Here is a 12,235-nt window from a genome sequence, read left to right as displayed (position 1 = left end):
TAGCGCAGAGAATTGATGATTTTTTTAAATGTTATACTTGAATGCATTTTGTTGCAGGATTGCAGCAGGTCCATTCATTGTAGTTTGAGTTGCTGTTCCTGCAATTAAAAACCCCAACGTTTTAGTATTGCTTTTAGTCTTCTACCATATAACTTGATTTTTTTTTTTGTTTTTCTTACAGGCCAGATCTTGCAGTTGGTAAGAACAGCTAATGGTGCACAATATATTATTCAACCCCAACAGCAAATGGTTTTACAGCAGCAAGTGATACCACAGATGCAGGCCGGGGTACAGGCTCCTGTGATACAACAGGTAAATAAACGAAGATGTTCCCATTAGTTTATGGTGTATCTGGTTGCTTGTTTTGTTTCATTCACTGCAAGCACAATATAAATTGTGATGTGGCCTATTGTGTGTGCAATATGACAAAAGTGCAAAACAAACTGCTTGTACTGTTTGCATTTGTCCATGTGAAGTTCATGTCCGTTTGTTTTCAAATTATTGGATGGCTGAACTTGCCCTTTGACGTGTTTGCACTTAAAGGCCCCTCTGGTGTTGTTTTTAGATTTGTTTGAATATGTGTAGTGACCTGCCACAATCCTTGTATTGCAGGATCTTTGCTTTGTTTGTGTTTTGGTGAATATTTTTATGCCTTGGTAGTGAGAATAAATGTGGACCAATAACATGTTATTTGGAGCAGGTGTACTGATCAAACACACATTAATACTTTTGTTACTACAGAACAGCGAAACTGACTTGAGAAAACTGTTTGCTGCCTAACGGATGAATGCAAGAAATCCTTTACACAGAGAAAACGCTCCCCTTGTGGTTACAAAGCTTATTTAGTGTGGTCTTACCGTACTAAACAAATTTAACCCCAAAGTCTCTTTTTTAAACAAATGCACGTGAAAAAATGCAGCAATGTGGTGGAGCTTTGAACAGGCCAAGATGGCCACGCCTTAGACGAGCTATTCGCTCAAAACCTGCAGGGAGCAGGAAAACCCCTCATCCTGCAGCCCACAAATTACTTTGTCAAAAAGAGGGTTGAATCTTTGTCGAGGATAACCTCCGAAGTTGAGGCCTGCCTGTGTGAGCTGAAAAGTGGTGTTGCCTGAGCGTCTCCACGGGACAGCGATGCGGACCAGAAGAGAACGCTGTAAAGGCACTGCATGAGTCAAGTTGTTCACTGTGAACCCGAAATGATGACCAGGATGACAGGAGGTGAGAAACTGAAGAAGGTACGGCATGTAAAACACCATCCACCCCTACCTCTCTGTAGCCTGTGACCAATAAGACACCACAGCCCTGTAGGATTTTGATGTCTTGGCCAAAACCTACACGGTTTGAAGACCTCGAAAGCCATCCCAAGAAAAGATAACTTGCAATTCCAAAGCCTAAGAAGTAGCAGAGGACACTTTTTGAGACATTCACCACCATTTTGTGAATCAACCGTGTACTTATCCTGCTGGGCCGTGTAAATTGCTTGGGACAATGGTTCACTGAGAAAATGAGTAGACCATGCGATATCCTGGCACGGTTTCACAAATACCAATACAGCTTCATTTTTTGGGATGGCACACCAGCTGCATTACTCTTACGACAACAGTTCCACCCAGTGACAGACAACTTGGAACAAAATCAAATCTGCAACAGGTGGCTTTTCCCCTTTGGTATTGGCAACTAGAAAGAGCTTTCCAAGGCACAGAGAGATAATTTCATAATTGTTTATACATAATTTTTTTTCTTATTCTCAGTTGGGGGACATTTGGAAGTGGAGGAAAGGTTTAAAGAAAGATGTTCAAACAAAAAGTAAGCCACAGTGGGTCGCCATCCTGTACATCTCATACGAAAATCCAGGTGCTAACTTGACATGCAATAGGGTGCACTTAAGCAAGATTGCGCATCACATCTGCTGTCGTTAAAATACTCTTCAGCGTAAAGGGATTTAATGCGCCAAGGAAATTGTTATTGTTATAATTGTTATTGCGAATTGACATTTGTGTAGCGCTGAATCACCGGCAGGTCTCAGCGCTAGGGAGGGACAAGGTGGGCTACTAGATACCACAGGGTTGATGCATGAGTTTTTAAATAGTGCTAAATGATTCTCTGAACAGAATAGTTTTGAGTTGTTTCCTGAAACGAAGCAAGGAGGGTTCCTTTCGAAGATGTTCAGGAAGCTCGTTCCAGAGCTGGGGGGCCAAGACAGAGAAGGCTCTGCCTCCTTTTGATTTAAGCTTCTATCGGGGGCAGGATAGACGACCAGCCTTGGATGACCATGATGTGCAACCAGGCACTTAGGCCTCCAGGCGTTCTTTTATATAGGTTGGGGCAAGGCCATAGATTGATTTATGGATGATACAGGGCCCTTGAATTTCGATCTCTGCCTGATGGGGGAGCCAATGTAGTTTGTGCAACAACGGTGTGGCATGGGATCTACTCTGAAGCCTGAAGATCAATCTTGCTGCACCATTGAGGACCACCTGAAGTCTGTTGGCTAGGTTCTGAGGGAGGCCCATGTATAAGGCATTGCCGTAGTCCAACCTTGAAACGATGGTGGCCGAAACTATCATTTGTAGTGAGGTGGTGGTCAAAAGAGGGGCGAGTTTTCGAACTGTCTGATCAGGCTAGTGCATATACCCACCACCGAGGTGACTTGATTGGCCATTGAGAGCTCTGAGTCAATTTTCAGACCAAGGCTCTTCACGACCGGCACAGGGTTAGGGGTGGGGCCCAGCTCCTGGGGCCAGAAATGGTCATTCCAGGGGGAGTTGACAGAAGGGATGACCAAGATCTCTGTCTTGTCTGGATTGATTTTCAGCGAGTTTGCTGACATCCAGCTCTCACTGTAAGTCTAAGCACATTTTGGACATGTGCTTGGGCAGGGGGGGTATTGTGAATGCTGAGAAGTTGAGTGTCATCAGCGTAGTTGAATATTTTACAGTCCATGTTAGCTAAAGCTACTATCAATGGTTGCAAATAAATATTAAACAGTAGTGGAGATAAAGCGGAACCTTGAGGGACGCCGCAACTAAGCAGCCCTTTATCTGATATCTGCTCACCCTGCTGAACCCTTTGGGAGTGGCCAGATAGGAAGGGTTTGAGCCAATTGGTGCGCTTGACCATTGATACCCAAGCTAGAGAGTCTGGTCAGTAGTATCTCATGACTGACAGTATCAAACACCGCTGATAAGTCCAATAGGATCAGGGCACTGGGCTTTTTACTGTCAGCCATGGATCTAAGCACTGTCAGCATGACCAGCTCAGTGCTGTGGTGTGCTCTGAAACCTGCTTGGCGAGCGTGGAGTAGTTGGTTGTCCTCCAGTAAAGAGGATAGTGATTTGAGGACATGTTGCTCCAGGACTTTTGCAAGGAAGGGTAGATGGGATATGGGCCTATAGTTTTTAAGATTGGACACATCGCCCCATATTTCCTTAGGAGTATGACGCTGGCTTTTTTTAGGTTAGATGGCATATACCCAGTCTCCAGGGAGTGGTTAAGCATGGAGATGATATGGCTTTCCAAGGCAGGGAGTGCCATTGTGAAGAATATGGGGGGGCAGTGTTCTAAAGGGGAAACATGTTTTAATTCGAGTCATGATTTGGCGGAGGGAAACAGGGTCCAGTGTGGGAAAGCTACTGAACATGATCAGAGGGGGCTTCCTGCGGCAGGTGAGCGGGGTTATAATTAATCGAGATGTTATCAATATCAGAGAGAATATCTTTCACTTTCTGCAGGAAAAAGGCTTGAAATGTGTTGCAGTCAATGCTGTCATCCGCTGGTAGCACTTGCTAAATTCGTTTCTGGACCAAAGATTGATGTCTGACCTAGATTTAGTGTCCTAGGAAGCTTATCTAGGCGGTTGGAACTGGTGAGACTTCCATCTTCAGAGTGCAACCATGGGCTGGTGCCAGCAAAGAGCCAGGCAAAGGTACCACGCGCTCAATTGGTGCAAAGGGTGACCCTTTCTGTAGAAGTCTAACTAGGGGCCCAAAAGTTCTCCAGAAGGGGTGTAAATTAACCAGAGGGATGCTTTTGCAAAGTGCACCGCGTCGAAGCCAGGTTCAAGCTCAATCTGTTATCTCCCCCTTAACTTGGCACTATTTCCCTCGCCCTTAGTGATCTTACCTTTTCTGACTGCAACAGACTCCACAGAGCTTTGTAGGTCAAGCATTTACTAGTAGAGTAAACACATTCCTACAACACTCTCATGCAACGAATCAAACCAAATCTATACTTTTGGTGGAAAAAATTCTGCCAGCTTGGCCTTGTTGTCTTGAAATGCCCTTTTGTTGCTGGCACAGCAAACATCTGCCCTCTAGGTAATTATCACCCGCTCTTGTCAGCCCTAAGTCAGGGTACACTAAATCCCAGGTGTGGGGATATCTGCATCTGCAGATACGCCTCTAAAACATTTGGGTCTATTCTTAATGTTGTAAGTGCTATGGAATCCATAGAGAGTACATGGGTTGGAAACTTGAGTTCCATAGCACCATGATTGCTTCACTAAACAGTGTTTGGTACCAAACTACTCCTCACAATATACCCACTTTTTGCGAGTGTGGGACCTATTGTAACAATTACCCAGAGGGCTGCTCAGAGATGCCCCCTGAAGACCTACCAACCCTGGTATGTTCACTTACTGCGTGTGTGTGCGGCAGCCTGCCACACACGCATGTTTTTGGACCCCTGGCACTGCATGAAGGGGACGCTTCAAAGGCCAGCCGCTTCGGTAATGCGACCCCCAGCATCTGCTGCTAGCAGCAGATGGCAGCCCCCGGTTTACAGGCCCACTTTGGGCGGGATAACTTAGACTCTGAGGTGTGCCCACCTTTGCCAACTCCACCCCTCGGGTGGAGGAGGGAAAGTTGAGCACACCTTTCAGTTCACTGTATTTTGAAGATAAAGGGACGCTTCCAGTCAGAGCTAGGACTATGCCCCCACCCACAAAATGGTGGCATAATGGAGGGTGTAGTCACCCCAGGTGAAGTGCCCATTGCCCCTACCTGTTACTCTTTTAAAACGCCCCCTAAGTCTAGAATGTTAAGAGGCTTCCTCAGACCTTGAAACTAGTCACCTGCGACCTAAGAAGTACAAAGATGCTGTGCAGTGAAGCCGAAAGACTAATGATTTGGCCCCAGCCCAACAAAGCTGTCTCCAGCTTGAAAGACCCTGCGAGAAGACGACACCTGTCCTGCAGCCAGAGACTTCAGAAACCTGAGGAATACTGCCTAACTTTGACAAAGACCAGAACTGCTCATGGCAGCGGTCCTGTCCCCAGTAATCCAACACAAAGGACCCTGGTGTCCTCCGCGTCCAGGAGTCCTGCCCACTCTGAACCCGATGCCTACCACCCATGTCCAGATGGCCCACCATCCCAGAAAAGGTTCCCCAACGGTCCTAACCTCGTCCAGCGTTGGCTGACCCCTCCTGGACTCCAAGACGACTCCTGAATTAAGAGCTCCTCCCCCTGACCATGATTGGCTCCTGTTAGAAGACTCCGTCATCCAAAGGCACCCCTGAACCTAAAGCCACAGAGCCTTGGTGAGCTGAATCGACCGTTCCCTTTATGACCCTCTACATGTCTACTTACCTCTGCTGTTGTTGATCTACCTCCTGCAACCACTTGTGCGATGCCTGCAGTCTGTATGTCCAAAGCAAGTTCTCCATTGAAGAGCATTGGGTGCCCAATGCTGAATAGCACCCAATGCTGAATTTGCACCTTACCCCCGTCCGCCTCTGTGCACCTGGTGGTGTATGTTTGGTGCTGCTTTGTGACCCCTTCTGTGCTTACTCTAACCCTCAAAGCTTTGCCCCTGCAGCTGATTTACCTACCTGCAAGTACACATTGGGCCAAACTTCGATTTTGACTTCTGCACCCGGCAGCCCCTGTGTGTCTGGTGCAGTCTTTGTACTCATATGCCCTGGGCCCTTCTGGGAAACCCCTGGACTCTGTACACGATATAACCATGTGGTGGTATACCATATACAGAGCCAGTTTCCTACAGTTGACTTTTTAATTTTAAATTTCACTGAACAAAAGATACAGGGGTTGATTTAGTTCCTTGTCAGTCAGTGCTGAAACAGCACTTCCTCGGTTTCTTGTCTCATTTTGTATCTTGGACCACGTAAAAACATATTACACATTTCATCTCTTGCTTCACAATTGTAGGTTCCAGTAGTGCAAACTGTTGATGAATACCTGTAGTAACTTAATTACATGTGGGGGAGAAGCAGGAGCAGGGGGGAGCAATGGATTGCGTGACTCTGCAAGGAACAGAAGCATGCCCAACCACTGTAAGTCTTAAAAATAAAGGCATACAGTGAATGGCCATGTTCTGTAGTAATCCCACCCCTACACTTGGTCATGGAGAAAGACCAGCTTCCTGAACTCAGTGCTTTAAAAACAACCAATCTGTGCCCTGCTCTGATGTTGTTTTTACTAGTAAACCAAATGAGAGCATAGCAATGATTGGTGTGAGCATGTCAGCCCAGCGCTCCAAAGGAGACTGGGACAGCTGTGCTGCATTTTTCCCTGGCTCCTTAGCAGCACAGGTTCAAGAAGCCTAAAGTACCCATATCCGATTGGTCACAGTAACAGACCTGTCCAACAAGACATGTTGACCAGGTTTTTGCTGCTCACTGACCATCAGCAGGATTGGCCATGCTGTTTTCTACCCAGACTGACGCATGAAAGACAACGGCATGCTACAGTGAATCTATATGGTAATTTGGCACTTTCAGTTAATGGCAGCCTGTGTGGGGGCAACAGGTCAGCGCCCCCATGCCCTAATGAAGAAACATCCGCTGCCATCGCCATGAATGGATTTGCACCACTGGATTCTCTAGGTTTGTGCTGGCCATTTGTGGGCTTCAGACTCTTCAGAGAAAGGTTTTACACCGCGTTGGAACCCTTCCAAATTAACTCTGCTATGGCACGCTTTCTGGATCTAACCACTCAGGCTCTGGAGTCCCCCCTCCCCCACCCCCAATGCATTACCAGAAGTTCTTAGTATACCTGTGGGGTCTCGCTTACTGCCAAAAAGCCCTTGCAACCTGTAACTCTGCTAGCTCAGCCCTTTAGCAGCTAAATGGAGCACAGTGTGGCAGAGTTTGTGCATACCTCAGAGGACCACAATCTTCCTCTTACACCTCACCTGCCGCATCTGAGCTGCTTGGATTTCTCCATCTGCCAACTGTTCAGAAAGGTTAGAACCTGCTCTTCATTCACATCCACACCCCATCCCCCAAATATTCTGCTTTTACTTCATTGGTTCATTCTACCATCCTTCAGAAAATGCAATCACTTTTGGACAGAGAGGGCATAGAGCAGGGTCCAGTGTTGAAGAAATGCGAAGGATGTTACATCCGCTATTTCTAGGTTCCGAAGAAGGATGGTGGGCCAGGTTGCATTCTCTGCGTTCCGAAAGGCGGTACGTGTGCTTTATGCTGGGATTGATTCTTTTTTCCATTTTGCATTTTTTCCTTTTTAACTCCTCCCGGACTCTTGTGTGTTTACGAAGTTGATGGCAGAGGTCATTGCCTATCTACATCGACCAGGGATAAATTATTCTCGTACTTAAAAAGCTGGTTGCTGAAGGCAGATTTGCTGCAGTCAGTTGCAGACCACCCCTAGACTATAACCACATTTCTTTCATTCCTGTGGTTCTCAATCAGTGAGCTGAAATCCCACCTTACGTCTGTGTGGAGGATTCCCTTTATAGGGGAAGTCCTGGACATGGTGGCGTCAAGGCCATCACTCCTCTGTGGCGAGCCTGGGACATTGAGGAACTAATGCAGTTATTTGAAGCTTAGTCTCGAGTTCCGGAGTAGACTGTTTTAAGGCTTCTTCATCCAGCTGATCCAATCAGCTGCCCTTCCAGTGGAACTTCCATGGACTCAGCACCAGGGTTCTCTCTTGGACAGGGTCTGTGTATTGAAGGAGACTGCTCATAACAGTCAGTGGGGGCAGGTGGCTGCCAACCTGCTAAGCAGCAGTGCATAAATGCCTCCTCCAGAATTCACATTAGCAATGGATCCATTCTCTGGACTGGTGCGGCCATCTAGGAGGAATGCAGATGACGGTGAATTGATCCCCAGCAGGACGCAAGCTCAGTATGAATCTTCTAGAGCCCTGTGATTACAGTTTGCTCTGAAGAACTTCCTCCCATTGATCAAGGGGATCTGTTTCAGGTCTTGATGGACAACAGTACTGTCATGTGGTACTACTACAAGCAGGTCTATGTGGTTGTGGACTGTTTAAAGGCACTGTGCTTTTGGAAATGGCTGGTCCTACAGGAGAATCTCCCTAGTGGCCAATCATTTGGCAGACCCACTGAACACAAGAGCAGACAAACGTACCAGACCTCATCTGGCTGACCACGAATGGAGTCTTCGTTTGGATGTTGCATAAAGGATATTCAGCCAGTGGGACATGCTATGGTTGGATCTTTTTGCCACCCCAAGAACTTGCAGTGTCGCTATTGCTGCCCACAGGAGTATACAATCACAATCTTCCTCACACTCATTTCACCTGCAGTGGGCATAGGTCTCCTGTGTGCTTTACTACCGTTACGGTTTCTGCCAAGTTTTCTGAAGGAGATCAAGAAGGACTGGGTTCAGAATATTCTGATAGCTCGGATTGGGCTAGGAGAATTGGTACCTTAATCATTTGCGCTCTGATCAGTTTAGTACTTAAGAAGAACCTCCTGTTTCTGTAGTAGGGGTGGTCCGACATCCGCAGCTCCACAATCTATTACTTTACCCTTGTACACTGAACGGCGACTACTGACCAGTTTTTTTTTCTTCTAAGTATATTGGCAGATCTTGTAGGTATGCTCCCACCTACTAAATCTGTTTATACGAGTCAGTGGATGACGTTTGTTGCCATCATGTTGACACTTTGCAGGCCAAGTTGTCTGTTTTATTTGTTCTGTCTCTAGACCAGTAAGGTTTTGCAGTGGGCACCGTTAAATTGTTCATTTGCCTGACCAAACCCTTGTTAATCCAGTCACTCTTTTAATGTAGTTTCTAAAAGTACTCACTTGCATGTTTCCGTTGACATGTTTTATTTTGCCATAATAGGACTTTAGAATCAAAACGACCAAGTTAATGTGCTAGTCTTTCAAGTCCATGCTGTTCTCTGCAGCTGCATACTAAACATCAAAACTATTGTCCTCATTGCAATTATTTCTAGTTGCTGTTAGTACAATAACTGTACACTACTTTTCCCCCTGACAAATGGGTGCAGTGGACGCGTAATTCTTTTCTTGGTAGTCTCCCCTTACATGTGGTTCAAGCAAGTACCCTGCCTGCCCTTTTCTCTTTGCCACATCCCACAATAGTTGAACCCAAAAGGAGCTTTCTCTTACATGGAGACACACAGGAGTAATAAGTTGATAACCAAGTTGTTGTTGCCTATGTTGACCATAAGAACGCAAAGGTAGTCCAGAAATTAACCCTGTCCAGGAGGGTCGTTCTGTGCATAGAAAAATGCAGCTATGGTCTGGTGTTGAAGAAACTCACTGTGGGCCTGCTACTCATTCCACCAGAGCAAAGACTATAGCGATGGCATTGGTGAGGGGGTGTTCAGTGCTCGGCATCTATCAATCTGCTGCTTTGGAGTCGATGCCTAACGGGCTCAACTACCTCCGTTTAGGAAAGACCCCCTTTTTGACATTGTTGCCCCCACTTTTTGCCTGGTATCTGATGCAGTTCTAACAAATCACTGGGTCCCTGCGATTAAGATCCCTAGTGCCAGGTCCCTTTCCCTAAACTGTACAATTGTTCCGCCAATTGGCAATACCTTTAGCACCCCCGGTAAGTCCCTAGTAAGAGGTACCTAGATCAGGGAGGCTAATTAGGTTCCCCAATAGCTGAAGTGTGTATTGTGCAACCCTAAGGGACCCCTCAGCGCCAACATGCAATCATTCATTTTCAGGGTGTGTTTTGGTGCAGATTAAAGTGAAAACATGACATGGCACACATCCCTGTGTGCTGTGCCTACAGACTGCATGCAGTAGAGGTAAGCTATCCCTACAGAAGGCCTTACAGCTTAGGCAGGGTGCATTACTACTGAATGTACTGCCACAGCTGCATGCGCAGATAGCCCCCTGTGACATCAAAGACGATTATTCGATATCCAAGTTAACTGGGAAGTTACTTTAGCTACATGTGCTGGACACTGGGAAAAATGAGTTCCCGAGCTACATGATGGCCTCACTGAAATATATGGTGTTTGGTATCCAATACCTTGCATTAATGTAGGAAAGTCCCCCTGCCACCCAAGTCCCCAGTGCTAGAGCACTTTCCCTAAACTGTGCAATTGTTCCCCAATTGGCAAAACCTAATAAATAGTACCCTGGTACCTAGGGCCTGAGATACTAAAGAGAATTCCTAAGAGCCGCAGCATGCATTGTGCCACCCTAAGGGACCCCTTACCAAGCAGGTGCATAGCTGCCATTGCAGGCTGCATGTCTTGGTGCTGATAAAAATGCATGTCGCACATCCCTGTGTGCCACATCCCCTACCACAGCAAAAGGAACAAATGATGGACGGAAGGCTGAATAATGCAAACATTCTCCCCCAGCCACAAAGATCTGGGTTTAATCCATTGTTCTTTTTCTCACCACGCCTCCCCCAGTTTGGAGCTGGCCATATGCAAATCACTCTTGACCCTGTGCATATATTTGTTAGTCACCCCTGCAGAAAGCCTTATAGCCCTAAGCCAGGATGCTTCATATTATTTGTGAGGAAATACCTGCATGAGCAGATTTACCCCTGTGTTGGTCGGTCCTAATGCTGTCAGTGCAAGTGACCAGTGAAGCCCTCTTAAACCATGTGCTGGACACTGATGAAAATGAGTTCCCTAGATACATGATGACTTCATTGAAAATGGGGATGTTCGGTACCGCACCTCGTTTTGATAAAATCACTCTGATGCCAGTGTTGGATATAACAAAGCATGCTCTTAGAGGGCACCTTAGAGGTGACCCCTGAACACCTACCAGCCTCTGGTGTGCTTGTTGGACTCTGCCAGCCTGCCTCCCGAGACGAGTTTCTGACCTACTCGGGTCAGAGCCTTTTACTCTCATGAGGCCGGGTACAAACGTGTGTCCGGGAAGACGGTAACATCCTCTTCCTGAGTATAACCTGATGATTAGCCTCCTTGGGCTCCCCTCCCCAAGACTAGTAGCACCCATATGGTGGGCTAACTACGAGGTGGACACAAATTGTTAGAGGTAGCCATCTTTGTGACTGCATACCTAGGAATTCGAGGACCGGGTGGTCATATAGGAGGCATAGTGTCCCCAGGGATCAGTAGCCAATTGGCTTCTACCCTAACACTCCTAAATTCAGTATTCAGCCGAGTCCCTAGCACCAGAGAAGCAGTTTCACTCCCTGGTATTCCACATAGTTCCACTGGCGATGTATTGCAGTATTCCACTCTTGAGTCTAGACCTAATAGAACACAATATAATCTACTGCAGAGTTTAAACAGTTAGTGCAAGGCTGCACGCAAAAAAAGGACTTTGATATCAGGATCTTAGCAACTGGAAAAAAACAGCAACACGGAGGCAGCCAGTCTCAGTTCTTCCCCATCCCTTCATTACCAGGCCCTTTCTCGCCTAATGCTGATGCTGGTTGCAGTCAGCTTGGTGGCTTCGATCATGAAAACAATGTAGAGGTCAAACCACTCCTTGCTGGTGTGTTCCAACTTCCAGCAGACCCATGTTGCCACTGCCAGAGCACAGAAACGGACTCTGTGTTGGGACTGGAGTCGGACTTTGGACGCTGGACTAAGAAGCGGAGAGAGACTAGGCTACAGCAGTCACCGCTATCATTTACAGTGCACCCTGTATGAGCAGCGCGTGAGTAATGGAATCCCACTGAATGAAAGGAAGAGCAGCTCGGCACCTCTTACACACAGGCACCCACAGTTTGACATCTGGTCATCTCTCAGCAGCTGCCTTGTCCCAGCTAGCTGAGTCTCAGCACTGGTGTGGAAGCCTGTTGTGTGCTTGTTGATTCGTGATATTTTAGAATAGGGTATTGATTTGCAACGCTCTTTGGAGTACGACAGCACTCCGTGCAGTGGTATGCACCACTTTGTGTGTGTGGTGTACCTTCTAGAGCGCTGCCCCATCCAGCTTTATTCACAGATATGGAGGGGACTATGTATATGGAGAATGGTATGGAGGGGACTGTATATGGAGATCGTATGGAGGGGACTATGTAT

At 46.8% G+C, this 12,235-nt stretch overlaps 1 protein-coding gene across 3 annotated transcripts in view; it reads left to right on the top strand.

Moving 5' to 3' along the window:
- The window catches only part of GTF2A1 (general transcription factor IIA subunit 1), a 169,764-nt gene that overhangs the window by 49,296 nt on the left and 108,233 nt on the right, over positions 1–12,235 (top strand). For all 3 annotated transcript variants that reach the window (XM_086937594.1, XM_086937593.1, XM_086937592.1), the window contains one exon: positions 182–312. In XM_086937594.1, the coding sequence (XP_086793720.1) occupies positions 182–312 (131 nt within the window). The remainder of the gene's footprint in view (positions 1–181; positions 313–12,235) is intronic.

This window comes from Lissotriton vulgaris, chromosome 9 (genome assembly GCF_964263255.1).
Source record: "Lissotriton vulgaris chromosome 9, aLisVul1.2, whole genome shotgun sequence".
Classification (NCBI taxonomy): domain Eukaryota; kingdom Metazoa; phylum Chordata; class Amphibia; order Caudata; family Salamandridae; genus Lissotriton; species Lissotriton vulgaris.
Note: the sequence above shows the minus strand (reverse complement) of the source record. Positions and strands in the feature narration are given on the sequence as shown.